The sequence below is a fragment of the Ctenopharyngodon idella genome, chromosome 17 (assembly GCF_019924925.1).
Source record: "Ctenopharyngodon idella isolate HZGC_01 chromosome 17, HZGC01, whole genome shotgun sequence".
Taxonomy (NCBI): Eukaryota; Metazoa; Chordata; class Actinopteri; order Cypriniformes; family Xenocyprididae; genus Ctenopharyngodon; species Ctenopharyngodon idella.
Genome location: NC_067236.1, coordinates 11,510,360 through 11,531,952, shown reverse-complemented (window position 1 = coordinate 11,531,952; position 21,593 = coordinate 11,510,360). Strand labels below are relative to the sequence as shown.

At 35.5% G+C, this 21,593-nt stretch overlaps 4 protein-coding genes across 6 annotated transcripts in view; all 4 read right to left on the bottom strand.

The window, feature by feature from the left end:
* The window catches only part of LOC127498678 (platelet-activating factor receptor-like), a 91,463-nt gene that overhangs the window by 35,613 nt on the left and 34,257 nt on the right, over positions 1-21,593 (bottom strand). The gene's annotated exons all lie outside the window — the stretch shown is intronic.
* Positions 1-21,593, bottom strand: part of LOC127498683 (platelet-activating factor receptor-like) — a 136,075-nt gene that overhangs the window by 80,346 nt on the left and 34,136 nt on the right. The window contains exon 1 of one of the 2 annotated variants that reach the window (XM_051868304.1): positions 5,450-5,581. The exons of the other annotated variant lie outside the window; for it this stretch is intronic. The gene's annotated coding sequence lies outside the window, so the exon portion shown is untranslated. Of the gene's footprint in view, positions 1-5,449; positions 5,582-21,593 lie in introns of those variants that run through there. 2 annotated transcript variants of the gene reach the window in all.
* Positions 1-21,593, bottom strand: part of LOC127498684 (platelet-activating factor receptor-like) — a 105,194-nt gene that overhangs the window by 80,232 nt on the left and 3,369 nt on the right. Inside the window, exon 1 of one of the 2 annotated variants that reach the window (XM_051868311.1) lies at positions 5,450-5,507. The exons of the other annotated variant lie outside the window; for it this stretch is intronic. The gene's annotated coding sequence lies outside the window, so the exon portion shown is untranslated. Of the gene's footprint in view, positions 1-5,449; positions 5,508-21,593 lie in introns of those variants that run through there. 2 annotated transcript variants of the gene reach the window in all.
* The window catches only part of LOC127498680 (platelet-activating factor receptor-like), a 53,460-nt gene continuing 34,254 nt past the window's right edge, over positions 2,388-21,593 (bottom strand). The window contains exon 2 of the mRNA XM_051868297.1: positions 2,388-3,684. Coding sequence (XP_051724257.1) covers positions 2,590-3,657 — 1,068 coding nt within the window. The 5' untranslated portion in view covers positions 3,658-3,684 and the 3' untranslated portion in view covers positions 2,388-2,589. The remainder of the gene's footprint in view (positions 3,685-21,593) is intronic.

Below are 21,593 nucleotides of genomic sequence, written 5' to 3'. Positions count from 1 at the left end.
AAGATAAACAGAACACACGTTGTTGGATCGTGGCATTGGCTAAAAGTTTTGTTTGTGAGATTTACTACAATTACAATGGCGGGAGGATATAAAATTCTGACAGCACTGCTTGGATATTATAACTAAAACTGCTGCATTTTGAAAAATTATACTTTGGACGCGTGCTCATTTGTTTGTGAGATACGATCATATACATTTTCACAACATAAACGCTGCTCAGGTTGCATAATTTCTTGAAGAACGATGATGGAGAGCAGATCATTCAGAAGAAATGTGATGCAAACAATGGATAATATATCAATATTTCATGGATTTAATGCTTTTGTGGACAAAAAGTACTGTTTTTTTTTGTTTTTTTTTCAATGGACACTGATGGACATTTTACCCAATTAAGTGCCACGGATTGGATTCATCTCGCGATCACTATTTCATTATAAAGGTATGGAGTCCCGTTTGATTTTGCGTGTTGTTATTTGCACACCGGACACAAATTAATTACTGGTGTTGGAGCATCTATATGACACCGTAGATTGACAATACACCTTTTAGAACTTTCTAATGATATAACTTATCTTTATTAATATTTTAGATAGATAGCTCCTTTAACTGCTAACATGATCACGTCGAGCTAGGCAGGCGTGGTTTCAGCAACCTTGGTTCCAACCACGTCCTGCCTCTTTGCCCATTTTCAGTTATCCGGGAGTGACGTGCGGTGACGCGCTGCTAAGATGGCAGTGGCCTCATTTTCGCTTCAAAAATGCTCTTCAGAAATCAACGGGTGACGTCACGGACACTACGTTCATATTTTTTTACAGTCTATGGTTAAAGGGTTAGTTCACCCAAAAATGAAAATTCTGTCATTTATTACTCACCCTCATGCCGTTTTACACCTGTAAGACCTTCGTTAATCTTCGGAACGCAAATTGAGATATTTTTGTTTAAATCCGATGGCTCAGTCCAAAGCCTACATAGGGAGCAATGACATTTCCTCTCTCAAGATCCATAAAGGCACTAAAAACATATTTAAATCAGTTCATATGAGTACAGTGGTTCAATATTAATATTATAAAGCGACAAGAATATTTTTGGTGCGCCAAAAAAAAACAAAATAACGAATTATTTAGTGAAGGCCGATTTCAAAACACTGCTTCAGGAAGCTTCGGAGCATTATGAATCAGTGTGTCGAATGCGCAGTTCAGAGCGCCAAAGTCACGTGATTTCAGCAGATTTCAATCATGATTCGACATGCTGATTCATAACAATATTCAAAAAATATTCTTGTCACTTTATAATATTAATATTGAACCACTGTACTCACATGAACTGATTTAAATATGTTTTTAGTACTTTTATGGATCTTGAGAGAGGAAATGTCATTGCTCCCTATGTAGGCCTCATGGAGCCATCGGATTTAAACAAAAATATCTTAATTTGTGTTCCGAAGATCAACGAAGGTCTTACGGGTGTAAAATGGCACGAGGGTGAGTAATTAATGACAGAATTTTTATTTTTGGGTGAACTAACCCTTTAATTTATCATTATTTTATCAGTAAAGAGTCAAGACTGTTTTGAGTGAAAGGGGCTATTATGTCTAAAAGAAGAAAAAAAATTTTCTTCTGTTCTTATCACCTCACACTTCAGTCAGATTAACCAGCAGCATCCTCTTTACTCGTTGGTCTTCTTCATTCTACAGAAGACTGTCCTTATATGACAACAAGAACGAACACCACAGCATCTTTACCGAGAATGAGATAACGAGTTTGTTTGACACATATAAATGAGGTGAGTTCCACCTACACCAGAGCAAACATTTACTCACACCCTAATGTTGTTACAAACCTACATGACTTTCTTCTGTGGAGAATAAACAAATATTTTGAATATGTTTCAGTGTTTTCTGCCCAAGTCAATGGGGTCCAGAGTTGTTTGAACGCCACTGACTTTCAAAGTCTCGTCTTTTGTGTTCCTCAGAAGAAAGAAAGTCATAAAAGTTTGGAATGACATCAAGGTAAGTAATTGGTGACAAATCTTTCATTTTGGGGTGGATTATCTCTTTAAGAGACAATATGACAATATAGGAATCACATTATAAATGCTTAATGTTTCAGTATATAAAGCATTTATAAGTACGTGTTGAATAATCATGCTTGAAATAATCTATAGTTTGAAGGAGTTGCCTGAAAGTGGCAGCAATTGAGAGATGAACATCTAATTTCAAATATCAATCCTTTGGTTGCATTACAGGGATAGTATGCACAAAAATTAAAATTCTGTTAATTATTTACCCAGCTCCATTACTTTCTTTGGATACCACTGACTTTCTTTTCGTTGTAAAAACATTGAAACATTTTTAAACAATCTTATTTTGTGTTCCACAGAAGAAAGTCATACAGGTTCGGAATGACATAAGCAGAATTTTCATTTTTTTGGTGAAACCCGTTAAAAATCCAAACAGAACATAATTTTGAATTGAAATTAAATTCTGCTCAAATATGAAAGATTCAGAATAAGACTCTAACTGATTAAAATTAACACCATACATTTATCAGTGTGTTACTGTGTTATATGTGTTCTGCTCTTCGACAGCATTCATAATTCACTCTGATGTCTGCTCTTCAGTGACATAGCCGTGCTTAATGTGTTGCGCGAGCAGTGTTTGTTATTCTTGACCCTTGTGAAATGACCCTGGATGTACTTGCGGAACTTTGTGGTGGCGAAGCAATACACCAACGGGTCCAGGAGGCAGTTGATCCCCATAAGCATGAGGGTGATCTGGTGAGCATCGTTTAAGCTTTGGCGAGTCTCCATGCTCCAATCATTTTTCAGGCCCAGCACAGACAAAGTCCAGGGACCCTGCACCACATGATGTGGCAGGAAACAGATCACAAAGACACCCACAACACCACACAGCATCCTCAAAGCTCTAAGCTTGGTGCCACCAGAACGCTTTCCCGTGCTGGCTCGAGGCTGACTGATGGGTTGGGACAGAAGAGCTCGAGCGATTAAGATGTTGCATACAATCACCAATGCGAAAACAAGAAAGAACAAGACAATAATGATGAAGTGGGTGATGGCCACTGCATTTTTTACAGAGCATTTCTCGTAATGATAACCCTCAAAACAGCGAGAAATATTTTTGTTTTCAATTTTATTAATTTGGATTCCCGGATCAATGAGGTATTTAACCGATGCCGCAAGAGTGACGACCCAGATGAGTGCTGAGACAGTTGCTCCACGTTTCCAGCAGTCAGAAGAGGCAGCCACCAGTGGCCTGGTAACAGCCCAGTAACGGTTAATGCTGATGACAGTAAGGAAGAGAATGGAGCAGTATGTGTTAATGAAGAAAAACGTGCCTGTGATACGGCAGAGGGCACCCGAGTATATCCAGTTACCGTGATTCACGTAGTAGCCAATCCAGAAAGGTAGAGCGGACACGAACAGCAGGTCTGCAACGGTCAGGTTGGTCATGTAGATCCGAATCTCATTCATAGCTTTAGACTCCCGCATATAGTGCAACACATAAAGAGCATAGCAGTTGGCCAGCAACCCCAAGACAAAGACTATGCCATAGAATATAGGAAAGAGAGTGTAACGAAACTCTGAATCAATGAATTTGTCTGTTTGATTCTGATGGCTGCAATCTTCAGCGTTCGACATGGCTGTAGAAGTCGTCACCTTGCGTATCTGAGAACAAAACAGAGTGATAAGACAGCATACAATTAAATTTGATTCCTTCTAATATCCTTTAAAGTGTTCATCTAAAAAACGATACTGGCCGACAACTGATCTGGATATCGGGGAGGAGGTATTCTCCTCAGTGTTTATGATGTTATAGTTCAATTATATTCATCCAACACTCAAGACTTCATAGTTTATTATAGTAAGTGTTGTTTTAAAGGTGAAGCATGTCATTTTTCCACCATATTTCAGACAGGTTTCCCAAACACCTGAAACTGGCCAAACTAATAGTACCGCCCTAAACTCACATTGGTCGGGCAATGTTTTGATAGTGTCACAGAACCAAAATATTTACACTTTCAAATTAACTTGAACCCCACATTTTTAGAATGCTGTGTCATCTAAGACTTTTAAAAAATGTTTCTTTAGAGCTCATGTGTCAGACAGCTCCAACCAGCTCCAAAACACCTGCCTGGAAGTTTCTAGTAATCCTGAAGACCTTGATTTGCTGGTTCAGGTGTGTTTAATTAGGGTTGGAGCTAAATTGTGCTGAACAGTGGCTCTCAAGGAACTGAGTTTGACACCACTTCTCTAGACCTTGCTTTTTTTCCTCATTCCACTACCATCAGTTTCATCCTTGTCTGTTATTTTTCCAGAAGTTACTATCAATTTACCCTTTTAAACAAGAGCTGTGGATCACACAGTATGCGTGCAATGCTGATATTTACATCGCATACACTATATGTTTAGCCTAACATACGTGTAAAATCCAAAGTTTACTTCAGGCTTTAGAGTCGTCACCTACAGAGATAGGTTAAAATGACACACTTAACATTTATGTGTTTTAATGAACAGGAAACGTGGGAGAGCAGCATGGTGGTGACGCCTATTTTCTCTCGCACAGTTGAGAAAATATGCATTCTATCAAGTGTTCTTTCATTATCATCATAACATGTTTTGGAAGCTAAAGCATTAGGGGTTTCTTTCTCATATCTGCAATCTCTTGCTGAGAGCAGGAAATGAATTGAAGAAGCTTCATTTTCTGAAAACCACAGTGCACATATTACATCAAAATGTTTTTCATATCAGTGGTTTTACGGGACTTACAATGTCAGATTACAATCAGGTTCTTTTACAGAATTTTTAGTTGTTTCAGAAACATGTATAATATAACATAGACTAAAAAAAACTATAGACAGTAGACCTTAAAGTCTTGACTACAAAACAGCTAGTGAACATTTCTGCCATTATCACCCAGAAAGTTCACTGAACATGTTACCTTTTGTGACATGCAAAGGGGGCATGCTGTTGCACCACAAAGCATGTTGTCACATTATATGTGGTAAGCTGCCACATGCCATTAAAACGCCTATTATAGGCTTTTCAGCAACAGTAAAACAGTTATGAAAAAGTTTTAAAAGTTAATGCAAATAAAATATACATTTAAAACATGTGAAAGTGTCTCCCAAGAAGATCGTGATAACACTATATAGTAGACATTTGCCTGAATATATGTTAATGTGGTTTTATTGTTCACTTACTTGCTAAACAGCTACAAAAATATGATTCTATTGTAATTTTAGTTTGGAGGACAGAATTCACAGATACAATGCCTGTGACAACAAGCCCCGGTCTCCCCTATAACGGATTACAATAGCAATAATTACAATGCGTAATTGTGCGTTATATTGTCGCGTAACTCGCTCGCAGAATATACAGTGTGAATATAGCTTCTAAATGAGCACAAAACTACATTTATCGCTTAACCTACCTTGTAATTCCCAGTGAACGTGATGCTCGCGCGCTGCTCGCTCAGAGTTCACGCCTTCAGCTCACAGCTCCTCGTATTTAACATGCAGTCACACCTCTCGCTGTCGCTTCCTATTTTCCCCAACTCCTTTCCAGAAAACTTTGTAGTGTATTTCCTATGAATGAAAATGAGAAGCATCTACTTATCCACTTATTCTACTTTGAGATAAACTGTTGAAGAAAAGTTTGAACTAATATTTGGATACTAATAACCCAGTTTTGGTTCTTGTGTCCATTTGATTGATTTTGTTTAGGTCAACTCATTAAGTAGAACCTCTGCCAGCAACCTTTATAGCCTCAGGTTGTTCAGCCCAAACTGGAAAACCATATAAAGTGTGAGCTGGACGCAAGAGTCCTCTATGCTGATCATTTTTGCTTATCAAAATACAAGAGAAGTGGTCTGCCCTAGGGACGGCAAGGTCCTCCAAAAAAATGACATGAGGTTTTACAGGGTCATGAATTTACCCTATAAGCATAACTAATGGGACAAATTCATTGGAAAATAACAAAAAACAAAACAAAAACAAACAGCAAAAAAAATCACTCTTTTCACTTCCCAGGCCCAGGACTCTAAAATAAATTAAGTTTTCCTTATCTTTTTAAGTAAACATTTCGATAGGCTATTATTTAGGCTACTGTTGTTTCTTATGGGGCGGTTTCCCGGACACTGATTACAGGGAATCCGCGGTGCATTAAAAAGCATTAAAAGTCATTAAATGGATTTTGCGAAACTTAAGGCCTTAAATGGCATTAAAAAGCATTAAAAGCATTATTTTTTAGATAGTTTTGAATGAAAATAATACTACCGCACGAGCGCGAGGTCTTGCTTTCGTGCCGCAGGCGTACCTGAGTCTGTTTAGTGAGTGGCTGAGAGGAGCAGCGCATTCAGTTGAGGATGTCAGAGAACAAATAAAATAGATACAATTGCCTCTAACCTGAGTGATCATTTTATGTGTACATATAGCCAAAATCACAGCAAATGTTTTTATATTATGTGTATGGTGATTTTGTCAGACAACGTCTCGATTATAAATCAAGATTTTAGCGCTGGTTTAACATGTCAGGGCTCGACACTAACGCTTGTCAATTAGTCCGGGATAAGTGTATTTTTTTGAAGGGGCAAGTGAAAGAGAATTTTACTTGCCCGACCGGGCAAGGACCTGATTAAAATGTCAATACCAAAAAACAAAAAAAACAAAAAAAAACGCGAGAATGACTGTTTTTATTACATTTAGTTTAAGTGGCGATCCATAGTGGATAATAGGCTGTATAATGTAGATAACAAGGTTGCGCTGTTGAGGCTCGCGCACCATCTCGAGGAGAAATGGAAACATGAGCGAAGCACACACAAAACGTTTTTAGGCTATAACTTGATACAGGTAAGTAAAATCACACGACCAAGATTGCTGTTTTTCTTAAATAGGCTACCGTCACGATTAAAAACGTGACACTGATTTCATACAACTGTTCAGTTAACAAATAGTTAATATTAAGTCACTTACATTTTAGAAGGAACATTGACTGGTTTTGTTCTATTTTAGCAGCAAAAATATTTTCAAACAAATCACAGCACCATAGCGCAACACTCAACAAAACTAAATTGATTGCTGTAATAAGTCTTTTAGTAAAAGCACTTTCAGTTCAACTGTTCGGAGGGACAAATTAATTTGTCTTGCTTTCTTTCTGCGCTTTCCTTTTTCTTGCCTGTCTCGCTTCATATTCTCACAGTTTCACTGTTCTCACCATCTGTAGGAGGATGAAATTCTGCAGTGCTCCATTGGTTTTGATCTCACCTTGAAGAACACTATAGGACCTGGAGGCAGCAGGTGAGTATAATTCAAAGGAAGGCCACTAGATTATTTCTGCTGAATAACGCGAGCGCTTAAATGCTTTAGTGTACTAATATTTATTATTACATATTGCGCAAGTTGATTTCAAACTTTATTTTATTTTACATATACTAAAAATAAATATATTTAATATTCATGCATGTCAGTCAATCTGTACACATCAGTCTCAGTATTTTTGTATTTACTTATATATGTTAAAAATAGAAATTAAATTAAATTTCGGCAGCCGCAAAGGCGTGGTCACCTCATGTTTTCATATTCGTACTCGGAACAACTAAAAGATTCTGTGACTGAGATCGTAAGAGTCTCTCCTTCTGCTCGACCAAATGGTTGAGCACATTTTGAGTCACTATATTTCATTGAGAGGAGTACCTAACTTAACTCAAGCTGATTGAGCCATCTCTACCATGTGGTTGAGGTATGTTATGCCAAAAAAATCCACTAGATGTCAGAGTGTCAATCAACAGCACTTGTCACAACACTTCTTCAAACATGGATGTCAGAAACAAAGAAATCACTCCTGCCATGTGAACTGTTCTTGGTGAAATTTGGCAAGGTAATCAATTTTTTTTTTTTGACATATTACACTGTAAGAGCCCTAACTTTACAAAATTATGTTACTTGGTGCCATGAAAACACTTTAGTATGTTTTTAATAATTTTTCAAAAACATGCTAAACCAAACGATTGATTTGTCACTTTATGGTAAATGCAGAAAAGCTAAGGTAATCTTTTCAGATCATCCATTTCTGCAGTCAGAATGGACTATTTGCTTAGAAATATAAACTTCTGATCATTCTTAGCTATGAATAAAACAGCTATTGTTATTTCTTCATGAATATGCTGAGATAATTTCTTAAATATGTATTTTTTGCCACTTTTGCATATTTTTTGAAGTAAATATAATGAATTCATAGAATTAATGTGTGCAAATCATAATTATCAGAGGCAATTACTTCTTAAATGACAAATGCTGGTGTACTAACATTGCTAAAATTGTAAGAGATTTATTTATTTGTTTGTTGTTGCTTTTTTTACATGGATGTCAACAGTTTCTATGGTACAAGAAAACCAGAAAACCCCCAAGATTCTGATGTTGATGACCCAATAGAGTATCCGGATTATCACCCCGTCTGAGAAGAGAAATGTTCATATATCTAAAAAAAGAAAGAAAAAGAAAAATCCTGTTGCACTACCACACTTGATGGCGTGTTTCTTGAATCATAAAAGCCTAAAATGCCATTATATTATATATTTTGCTATTTTGTTTTTAGTTTTTGAATGCAGAAAGAATGTAATGTCTTTAGTTTTGTTACTTTTAGTTATTTGTGTTATTTATTTTTGTTTATTGTTAAAAAAAAACAAGAAAACATGTAATTTCCTGTGTTAAAATGAAAATCTGAAATATTTTATGGAATACTTCAATAAATAAACAAGATTCAATATATAAAACTGTTTTATTTTGATTATGTTTTAAATAAATTAGTATTATAGTTCATATTTTCTGATTTTCATAATATGTGTATGAATTTCATTATTTTACCTTTAAGTGACAAATCAACCATTTGGTAGAGGCCGATATTTTAAAAATTATGGCATGTGTTGAAAAAAAATACAGTGAGTGTGGTAACTAGTGACATGATGAGATAAAAAATGCAAACAAAATTTTTTTCAAATGCCTTTTTCTTGGTGGGGCAGTTAAAGGGTTAAGCAAGGATTTAAAAACAAATAATAAAATCTTAAAATTAATCCTAAAAGAAACTAGTAACCAATGCAGGTTACCATGGATATTTGTCTTACAAAAGCCCATCGCTTTCCTTCAGAAGGCCTTTGTTAACCCTCTGGAGCCGTGTACATTACTTTTATGATGGATGGATGCACTTTTTTGGACTTTAAAATCAGGAGTGCCATTCGCTACCATTATAAAGCTTGGAAGAGCCAGGATATTTTATAATATAACTCCGATTGTGTTCGCCTGAAAGAAGATATTCATATACACCTAAGATGGCTTGAGGATGAGTAAATCATGGAATAATTTTCATTTTAGGATGAACTATCCCTTTAAATAGACAATTAAACTAAAAATAAAAAAGCTGTGAACTAATCAGTGAATCACCATGACAACAAAACGAAAACATGAGGAAAACAAAATAAATACATTTTCTTTGCTCTCTAACAATAGAGCTGTATGTAGAGTTTAAAATAAAAATTAGAAAAAAATCTAGACACCCGAGAAGTAACTTTATTTGGGGAAAAAACAAAACGTGGCAGATCTTTTCTTCCATATTTTGACATCCGAGTGTATAGGCTCATTAAAAAAGAAAAAAATGTTGTTGATTGAATTTTGAGATGTGGAATTAAGTCTTGCGTATGCCATGAGTCATGAAATTTTGACTAAACTTTACAAAGTCAAAAAGAAAAAGAAAAAAGAGTAAAATATACACGGATGAATTATTCTTATTGTAGTCTACATGGGGTGCAGCATATGCTCTATTCAGTGTGAATAAGACTCTGCTAACAGCTGAGGACAGAGACTGTATAAAAAATAAATAAATAAATAAAAAAAAAATGGACGACGCGAGGCCGCTTCCTTTTTTTTTTATTATGCTTTATTTAAACATTTAGTTTACACTATCAGGGGCGTTTCCTCCGAGGGGGAAAGGGAGGCAGTGCCTCCTCAAAAAAAAAATAGGATGAGAAAATAATCCATATTACATATAAAACAACACAAATATTACAAATTATGACATTAAAAAGAGCGCAAGTCACTTATATTTCTTAAGGAACACTACCCAACAGCGACACCCACAGGTAAAGTTACAGCAGGAGTCATGCCTCCCTTTGCGCGCATAGAAAACCATAGAAAACCATCAGACCCCCGGCGTGCAGTGGGTTTTGTGGGGGGTAATTGAAAATGAATGGGGGAAAGTCACGTGAGTGGAGGCAACGTCTCCATCGCGGATGTAATTGGTTATGATTGGAGATGATTGGTTTGTGCGATAAATCCCGCCTCTTGTTTACGTGCACGTTCCGCGTGTCAGTTTGAATCATAGAGGTTTGAATGAACAAATGATGGCGTCAATGGGAAGACTAATTGAAAAGTAAGTAAACGGATCACCCAGTTAGATATCACCGCTTTATGTCACGTCAAAATCAAACTTGAAATGGACTGAAAACACGATGACTGCAGGGGTTTTTTAATGCAATCATCTTGGTGAAATTAAAAATACAATTCGTATCTGTGACAGACGGTGTTTACGGAGCATGACTGATGATCCAAAATAGCCCAAGTTGACTATTAAAAAGAAAAACATCAATACACAAATAAAATATATTGTTTAAATTGTTACAGCCTTTAGTTATTTTTTTTGGAATGAATGTAGAAATGCTTAAAACACTAACTTGATGAGATTGACTTGGTTTTGATAAATAGAACATTTATTACAATACATTGTCAATGTAAAATTACCAAATAGAATTGTATTTGGTTTCTTTTTTTCTTTTTTCATGTAATGTTCATTTAACAAGGAAGATGTGTCAACGTTAAGAGAAATGCACATGAATTTACATTGATTCATAAATAAATAAAAAATTTGCCTCCTTATTTCAGAACACCACTGCATGCCACTGTACACTATGTAACAACAAACTCAAAATATAACAACAACAATTAAGAATAACACCAATAGAAATATATATAAATAAAACAAAAAAAACAATCAGTACCATAGTCAAAGCAGTAAAAGACTATAACAAAAAAAAGTTTGTTTACACACAAACGAATAAAAATTACACATTGAATACAGTAAAGAGTTTGTAGGCCATGCAAATTGTACGTTTTGAGAGCTTTTTTGTTAAGTGAGAGTGAAATTGTGAGTAAATGTTTTATCTCTTGAAAGAATACTACAAAAATAGGTTTACAATTTGAAAATTTACATTTATGAATATAAAATTTACATAGAAAGAGAATTAGGTTTATTATTAAGCAGGCATTTGAATCCGCTGCAAAGAAACCAAAAATAACAGATTTAGGATTCATTGAAAAACCTTGTTAGATAGCACTTGAAATAAAAGAACTATCTTTCCAGAGCTGAAAAGTATAGTTGCACGACCAAAACAAATGAAGAATTGTTTCAGTATCATTCTGACAAAGGGAGCATTTAGTGTCAAAATCTGATCCAAATTTCTTCTTAAGAAAATGTTTGACAGGGTAAATATTATGGAGTAATTTAAAAGTTATTTCTTTTATTTTGTTAGTGAGGAAAAATGTTTGTTGCATGGACCATATATTTTTCCAATTTTGATTATCAAAAAGGGGTTATCAGAGACACTGTTCTCAAGGAATAAAGTACTTATTTTATAATTTCTTCCTTTTTTTCCAGTGAAACATATTTCACCAATACGCATGTTAACAGGTTCGGGAAAGGGAATTGTCTAGAGTATAATTTTTGAAAAGCATGCATATGCCAGATGGAATAGCATCCATAACAGTTGCAAACTCTTCAGGAGTTACAGGTATATTATATTGTAAAAGATATTCCGTATACCTAAAAAGTAGACCATCCTTGTTAAAGAGCTGACCAACATGAAATATTCAGTTACTGAACCACTGATTATAAAACAAAGATTTATTCTTAAATAAAATAATCCTATTGTTCCATATGAAACACCGGTGGGGAGAAAAGATATGTTTGTAAATAAGAGTCCATGCCAGAAGAACCTGTTGGTGAAAGTTAGATAGCTTGACAGGGAGTTTTTGGGTATTACACATTAAGACAAATTTTGCACCACCAAACTGTGAGAAGACAAGATGAGGGAAAATATTCCAAATGGAGGAGGGATTTTTGAGTAAACGATTAAGCCGATTTATTTTTATTGTATAATTCAATGAGTTAAAGTCAATCAAGTTTAAACCACCCTTATTGTGAGAATTTAATATTACTGATTTCTTTAAATAATTCCATCGATTACTTTACATGTGGGGTTATTAAGGTACAATGATTGAGCGGCATAAGTAAGGCGAGACAGACCTTCTGCTTTAACAAGCAAACTTCTGCCTTTCAATGAAAGGTCTCTCTGTAGCCAGCAATTAAACTTTTTTTTGTTTTGTTTTTGTATTAATAGGGTTAAAATTTGCAGAGCATCTAATGTTATCTTTAGTTATCTGTATACCCAATACATTTTTTAACTGCAATACCATTAATTGAAGAAGCCGTACTATTTTTAACTGGAAGTAATTCACATTCATCATTAAGATTGAGATGTAAGCCTGAAGCTTTAGAAAAACGCTGAAGAATATGTAGGGCTGTAGGTATTTGGAGAGAGCCCTCTAAGAACAGAGCAGTATCATCCGCTAACTGAGTAATCATTATCTCTGTATTTCCAATACTGATGCCTTTTAGATGGCTTGTTTTGATGTATGAACTTAGAAATTGTGTTGCAATCAAGAAAAGATAGGGAGAGACTGGACATCCCTGTCGAACACCTCGATTTAAGAAAATCTGGGAGAGGTACAATTACTTAATTTAATTGAACTATTACTGTTTACGTACAACATTTTGATCATATTACAAAAGGGGTTCCCAAAGCCAATTCTATGCAGTGCTTGAAACAGAAATTCATGTTCTAGCGTATCAAATGCTTTATAATAGTCTAAAAATAAGATAAAGCTTTCTTTTTGAAGTAAATGTGAATAGTCTAACATATCTATTATTAAACGTATATTGTTCGAAATATGTCTGTTAGGCAAAAAACCTGCCTGCGTTTCATCAATAATTGAGTTTAACACACATTTTAGTCTTTTAGCCAGAACTAATGCTATTATTTTGTAGTCATTATTTAGTAAGGAGATTGGGCGCCAATTGTCTATGAGAGGGGATCTTTGTTTGGCTTTGGGATAAGGGTAATTATTCCCTGACATAAGGTGGGGGGAAGAAATGTTTTTTTCTGTACTTTCTTTAAAAACTTCTAATAAAAAAGGTGCTATTTTTTTTTGCTGAATAATTTATAAAACTCTGAGGTGAGTCCATCATTTCCCAGATATTTTCTATTTTTTAACATAGGCCTACTAATTGCATCAACAATTTTTTTCAAGGTAATAGGGCTGGCCACAAAAGGCTTTATCTACCATATTCAACTGCTGTACATTCTGGAGAGATTCAAAAAAAAAAAAAAAAAAAAAATCATTGGCATCTTGGTAGCAAAATTTGGATGTATAGCTCACTGTAAATTTTAGCGCAAAATTTTCCAATAATTTTCTGATCTTCACTTAGTGTTCCATCAATTATGAGTTTTGTTATATTATTATTTTTGGCTTGCTCCCTTTCTAATCTAAAGAAATATGCGGAGCTTTGCTCACCTTCCTCGAGCCATTTTCTGCGCGACCGTATATAGTCTCCTTCAGCTTTATCTTTATATATTTTATCTAATTGCTGTTGCTGTTTAGCAAGTTCAGCTTTTTCAGAATCAGTAATATCTTCCGTATTTTTGGCTAAAAGATTGGCAATTTTAAAAATAACTTCATTCACATAGGATTTCCCCTTTTTAGCTAAGTCAGCACTGAATTTACGAAGAAATTTACAGACTTCATATTTAGTTAGCTCCCAATTACTGCAATAATTATTTTCTTCTTTTGCTTTATTTCAAAAGGTAGTAATGATGTCATCAATTTTGTTTACTTCATCATAAGAAAGGACTGAATTATTAAGCTTCCAATAAGAGGGAGCTCTATACGAGTTAACATTATATGAAAGAGGGATTCGAATAGTAATACATTTATGATCAGATAAAGGTGAAGGTATAATGTCAGATGAAATATTATGCAGCTCCTTTGAAGTAAGCCATAGATCAATGCGAGATTGGCACTAGAGAGAGTTATTACTCCATGCAAATACTTTTAGAGATGCGTGGGTTTCTCTCCAGGTATCAACCAAAGAAAATGGTATTAGAGGATTATTAGGTCTGGGGGGCCATCTATATTAATGTCCATAACCACATTGAAATCGCCCACAAAAATAAAATATGGGAAATGAAGTATGGGAAATGAAGTCCAAATGAAACTAATACTCAGGAGAGGGCTCCCTCTGGCGGCCCGGGAGATCTGGTGCAGGAGACCCAATCGTGACAGATGTAGTGCAGTACAAAATAAATATTCGTAAATTATTAACATTAGAACAAAGGAGTATAAAAGAACAGGTAATCTACACCTTGTTAAACAGCAATAGCATTAAAGCTCCTCGTTTTGTTCAACAAATTCTAAACCAAATCCATTAGAACAGGGTTAAGATCCAAAGAGGTAGATTAACAAATTATCTGCCTTAAAGGCATTGTTGTTCAGCGTACAAGCGCACGAGTTTGTTTATATAAAAATCCTCAAGTAAAAAAGTGTGCAGTTCTACAGAGTGGAGCAGGTAAACAAATAGTCAGAAAGGAGAATTCAAGTTGGTGGAAATATTTCCATGCCATCCACAAAGGCCCTACCTCCTACAAAACAGGCCCGCTTGTTATCTCGCCGTGCTTGTTCTACGAGAGACCATCGTTTCTTTCTATTTTCTCTATCCGTCGGAGACAGATCATCTGAGATTTTTAGGTGTGAACGAACGCAGCGCCAGTTACATTTTTTCCGTAAGTTGAATAGGGAAGGCGTAGGACATACAGCGTAAGCTTTTTGGAGAATACAGAAATGCGGTTTTGGCGGAGGCACTTGGAAGGCGAACGTTTGTTTATATAAAGCATATACAGTTGTATTTTTTTCAAAAATGACCGATCGTTTCGCTAGATAAGACCCTTATTCCTCGTCTGATATCGTTTAAAGCCCTTTGAAGCTGCACTGAAACTGTCATTTGGACCTTGAACCATTTGGTGTCCATTGAAGTCCATTATATGGAGAAAAATCCTGGAATGTTTTCATCAAAAACCTTAATTTTTTTCGACTGAAGAAAGAAAGACATGGACATCTTGGATGACATGGGGGTGAGTAAATTATCAGCAAAAGTTTATTTAAAATTGAACTAATCCTTAAACTTCGGCACTCACAAACTCAACAGCTGTCTTCACGTCGGTTATCTGTTTGGTGTTTTCAGTAATGGTCTCTTTCATGCTCGCGATCGCTCGTGCATTCTCCCCCACCATTCTTTCCAATGCATCAGATGGATTGTTAATTAGACGCGAGAGTTCTTTGAACTGTGAGAGAATAGTGGCAGTATCAAGGCTTTCTATCTTCCGATGTTTAATTAATCATTAAACATCGGAATTTAATCATGCAAATTTTCACTCAAAAGTTTGTTTGAGTCTTGTTGCCTCACTGGAGTAGCTTTATTAGCCGGATTAGCCTTAACTTGGTACAAGTTCTTGTTTTTCCTCTTCTCAGATTTTCCTATTCTCAATCATTCTAAATGTTACTACAATCACATATGCACTGAAATATAACTGAGTGGTCTCTGTTACTGCACTACATATTAAAATATTAGGTTGAATTTGCGGAGCTCTCTAAAGCATGTCTTGTCAGAGCGCCAAATTCTTGCACTGCTTTGCAGCACTTCATTACATCACTCTGCATGTTGTTAGGATGACAAAAAGGTTTAAAAGTTACATTATTAGTCTGGCCTGCCTCAGCGGTCTAAGAACGCTTGTCAATAACGAAATGATTGAGATGGCCAATGAAATTAAAAAGTAGGCGGGGTTTACGTTCTCTTTTTGCTAGTGCACACAGTCAATTGATCATTTAAAGCCATTGCGTAGGTCCAATTTTTCCGGTAAAATCACAAAACAAATGCACACAAACATGTCCATGCTCTTGATATACAACCATTGATGGACATCTTTGATTTTAATGAGGGAAAAAAAACTATGCGAGGGCGGATTAGAACTTGCAACCTTTGATACTGTTAACAAAAATTTTACCACTAGGGAATTCAAATGTTCATTGCGGATCTATGCATTTATTCACTAAATTGAAGAATCTCGGAACTAATAATATAATGTATTATGAAACTATCACATTAAACATGAGTTCTCAATGTACTATTGAAATTGATAGTACATTGAGTAATGTTTTTTTTCTACAATTGTTATTGTACATATCTGATATAGCATTGTATTAGTAGCAATTTCGTTCACTGTTTTGCTTCTTTATGCTTTATTAAAAAAAAAAAAAAAATTTAAAAATCATATATTTAAAAAATTCATAATAAATAATAATAATGCAAGATGCCCTGTTGAAATATATGAGATGTCCTTCAAGATGGCTAACTTTGTTTTCCGGTCACAGGCTGGAGGACAGAGGAGCGAGGAAATGAGAAAGCATCAATTTGAGTATAGAGAAGCACCCATTATGTGCTTTTTTTTTTCTCTGAGACGTAATAAGCAGGTCCCCGGCTCAAATATTTATTTTGTTAATATTTTTTTCTGCAGTAAGACAAAGTCTAAAAGTAAAATCTGTTGACTTTAGCAATCTTTGTTGCTTTGTTGCATTATATGCCAACAGTAACAGTTCAAAAATGGCAAAAAACATTATTCAGTAAATATACCTCTGTGATATTTAATGTTTTGGTTTTCTTCACTATTTATGTTTGTCTTTCTACAGAAAAAATATTAACAAAATCAAAAATTTGAGCTGGGGAAGTTTCCGAAATTTGGTTGATTTGACATGGAATGACCCTACAGTTTTTTTTTTGTTTTTTTTTTTTGTTTTGGTAGAGAATACACAGAAAAGCGAAAACAGTTTATTTGATTTTATTTAGCCTTTTTAGCACAGATTAAGCCTTATATGATATAAACAACATCATGTGCAAACATCAATGATCATTTGAATAAATATAAAACACTTGCTGTACTTTAGTATCTGTAGAATGTGGGACCAATAGTCTTTCACAACTGTCCTTCACTCTTCTTCTTTTCTAGTCAAGAGATGAACAGGTTACTCATTCACTTAAACTGAATTGACAAAAACCCAAGTCCCTATTGTTGCATAACATCTCCTTCATGTACCTAAGAAGAAAGTCATATGGGTTTGCAACAAAGTGAAGATGAGCAAATGTCAACTATTAGTTTTGGATGAACAATCTCTTTACAAATTAGAGCACACATAACAGTTTCTTGCCAAACTTCCTGCTTAATGCAGAAGTTTATTTTTAAGAAAGATTCTTCAGAAGCAGCTGCCATACAAGCATTATGCTATTTTAAAACCACAAGGACACAACGGTGAACATTGCTGAGCATCGAATAAATGTCTTAAATGCCACCATAAAACTCAGCTCATATACACACACACACCATATTAAGTAATAAAGAATGCCAAGACATTACTGGGAATTTAAACACACATTTTCATAAAAGTCTGTTTTTGCAATACATTAAATGTAAACCATACATATAAACCAGATATCATCTTACATATCAGAAAAAAATATCACATCCTGTTAAATAAATAACATCATGGCACTATAAATGGATAAAATAATCTTCAGCAGTTCATAGATTTACAATTAAGAACAAAGTACAAGTCAACAAACCTGCATTTCATAATTGGAATAATTATTATTACTAAACTTTTGTGAAAACAAATTGTTATTTCATACACTCATTTTGTTACAATAAATTGTTAAACATTAATGCATTAGGTATCATAAACAATGAAAATTTTTACAGTATTGAATTGATTGGTCTAGATTCATGTTAATTTATGAATATACTATTGAGCTGTAATGTTAACAAATTGAACTTTATTGTGAAAAGTTACCAAACAAAATTTTGTTAAATGTAACATTGTCTAAAATCGCTTGATAGGCTATAGAACATGAACAGGCAGTTTAGTAGTCATTTCAGTGGTTTATGTGCACATTTCCCATGGGTGTCTGGCTCAAGTTCTCCATTTTGGAAAACATAACATTGCAAAAGAATATGATGATTTCCTGTGTGACAAAACCTAACCCACAGGAATGCTCCTCAGAAATACTTCACAACAAGTAAGGCAGTATTTGATGTTATAGTGACATCAGACACAAATCAATTGACCACCTTTATGTGCAATTTATATCACAAATGTCTGAGTGCCAGGTGTGGGATGATCACACAAATTATTTTTGCTCTTAAAAAACACAACACTGATAAAACTGCAGTAACTGTATAGTACTGAGTTTACTATAGTATGAACAAGTGACTGCAGAGCCACAGTGCTGATGAATAAAAATGAAGGCAGGGTCTCGAGCGTAAAATGCGGTCAGACGTCCAACTAGCATGTTTACATAGAAAAACAATTAAAAGCAGCGGAGCTAACGGTAAAAAGCTCCAACAGAGCTTTATGATTGGCCCAAAGCAGACTTCTCACGTCAACACTCGCACATGCTCATACCGGCAATCATATTCTTTGTTCACACACATTATCATGCCGGTAATTTATTGATAATGTTACAACTTCTCATATAGCACTACTGAAAAAATTGCCAGAAAATTACCAATATTTTTGAAAAAGTCCCATTCACACATGATTTCTAAATGTTAAAGGCAAGCGGCAACCTCCCCCAGTTTCTCGTGAAGCCAATACGGAAGTGACTTAAACTGCAATTCATCGACTGGCCGCTAGGGACAGGCTCCAAAACAGAGCGGAATCTCATTGACCCACATGTTAAAATGAACAACTTTACAGCAGAAAAAAAATGTTTACAGCTTGGTACAAATTGTGGTTTTGGTCTATACTGCTAATTTTGCCCTTCATGACAACTCTGAGGGGGGTGAATTTTTTTATAACTCATCCGTTTAAATTATTTTAAGCCTTAAAGTTCTGCATAATTATGGGCGTGGTCACTTGAGTGACAGGTAGATTGCCGCTGCTGTCACCTCAGCTAATTCCAGCCACTGAATTTCGCATCTTAGCCGTATTTGTGCTTTTTTTCTGGATTATTTTATACAATTATAAAATAATATGGCTTGCTGCGTTAATGGTCCAGACTCGAGACAGATGTGTGTCTGTGTAGATGTGCATGCATGCGGAAGATAAACAGAACACACGTTGTTGGATCGTGGCATTGGCTAAAAGTTTTGTTTGTGAGATTTACTACAATTACAATGGCGGGAGGATATAAAATTCTGACAGCACTGCTTGGATATTATAACTAAAACTGCTGCATTTTGAAAAATTATACTTTGGACGCGTGCTCATTTGTTTGTGAGATACGATCATATACATTTTCACAACATAAACGCTGCTCAGGTTGCATAATTTCTTGAAGAACGATGATGGAGAGCAGATCATTCAGAAGAAATGTGATGCAAACAATGGATAATATATCAATATTTCATGGATTTAATGCTTTTGTGGACAAAAAGTACTGTTTTTTTTTTTTTGTTTTTTTTCAATGGACACTGATGGACATTTTACCCAATTAAGTGCTTTTTAAATTAACTTTTAGAACTTTCTAATGATATAACTTATCTTTATTAATATTTTAGATAGATAGATAGCTCCTTTAACTGCTAACATGATCACGTCTGTCACGATCACCGTCTGTTCCTGTCAGTTCCTGGACTCCATTTCCCACAATCCTCCCTTCCAATCACATGCACACTCCACTCCAATCACCAATTGCCACACACACCTGCAGATCATTACCTGGACTATAAAAGACTCACACACACACCACCTCATTGCGAAGTCTTGTTAACCCTTGTTGCAATTCTGAGCGTTTATTTCCTGTCTGCCTGTTTGTTTCCGATCCTGTCTGTTACCCGTTATCGACCCGTTGCTGCCTACCTTTGATCCTTGCCTGGTATACTGTTCTGCGAGTGTTTTCTGCCTGCCCTGACTATTGCCTGTACCCTGACTACGATTCTGCCTGTCCCCGCTGTTCCTGTTTGCCCCTGCTTTGACCCTGCCTGTACGACCACGTTCTTTTATAATAAAGCTAGCAAATGGATCCCCGCCTGAGTCTCGCATCGTTACAGAGTCGAGCTAGGCAGGCGTGGTTTCAGCAACCAGTCACCTTGGTTCCAACCACGTCCTGCCTCTTTGCCCATTTTCAGTTATCCGGGAGTGACGTGCGGTGACGGGCTGCTAAGATGGCAGTGGCCTCATTTTCGCTTCAAAAATGCTCTTCAGAAATCAACAGGTGACGTCACGGACACTACGTTCATATTTTTTTACAGTCTATGGTTAAAGGGTTAGTTCACCCAAAAATGAAAATTCTGTCATTTATTACTCACCCTCATGCCGTTTTACACCTGTAAGACCTTCGTTAATCTTCGGAACGCAAATTGAGATATTTTTGTTTAAATCCGATGGCTCAGTCCAAAGCCTACATAGGGAGCAATGACATTTCCTCTCTGAAGATCCATAAAGGTACTAAAAACATATTTAAATCAGTTCATATGAGTACAGTGGTTCAATATTAATATTATAAAGCGACGAGAATATTTTTGGTGCGCCAAAAAAAACCAAAATAACGAATTATTTAGTGAAGGCCGATTTCAAAACACTGCTTCAGGAAGCTTCGGAGCATTATGAATCAGTGTGTCGAATGCGCAGTTCAGAGCGCCAAAGTCACGTGATTTCAGCAGATTTCAATCATGATTCGACATGCTGATGCATAACAATATTCAAAAAATATTCTTGTCACTTTATAATATTAATATTGAACCACTGTACTCACATGAACTGATTTAAATATGTTTTTAGTACTTTTATGGATCTTGAGAGAGGAAATGTCATTGCTCCCTATGTAGGCCTCACGGAGCCATCGGATTTAAACAAAAATATCTTAATTTGTGTTCCGAAGATCAACGAAGGTCTTACGGGTGTAAAATGGCATGAGGGTGAGTAATTAATGACAGAATTTTTATTTTTGGGTGAACTAACCCTTTAATTTATCATTATTTTATCAGTAAAGAGTCAAGACTTTTTTGAGTGAAAGGGGCTATTATGTCTAAAAGAAAAAAAAAAATTTCTTCTGTTCTTATCACCTCACACTTCAGTCAGATTAACCAGCAGCATCCTCTTTACTTGTTTGTCTTCTTCATTCTACAGAAGACTGTCCTTATATGACAACAAGAACGAACACCACAGCATCTTTACCGAGAATGAGATATCGAGTTTGTCTGACACATATAAATGAGGTGAGTTCCACCTACACCAGAGCAAACATTTACTCACACCCTAATGTTGTTACAAACCTACATGACTTTCTTCTGTGGAATATAAACAAATATTTTGAATATGTTTCAGTGTTTTCTGCCCAAGTCAATGGGGTCCAGAGTTGTTTGAACG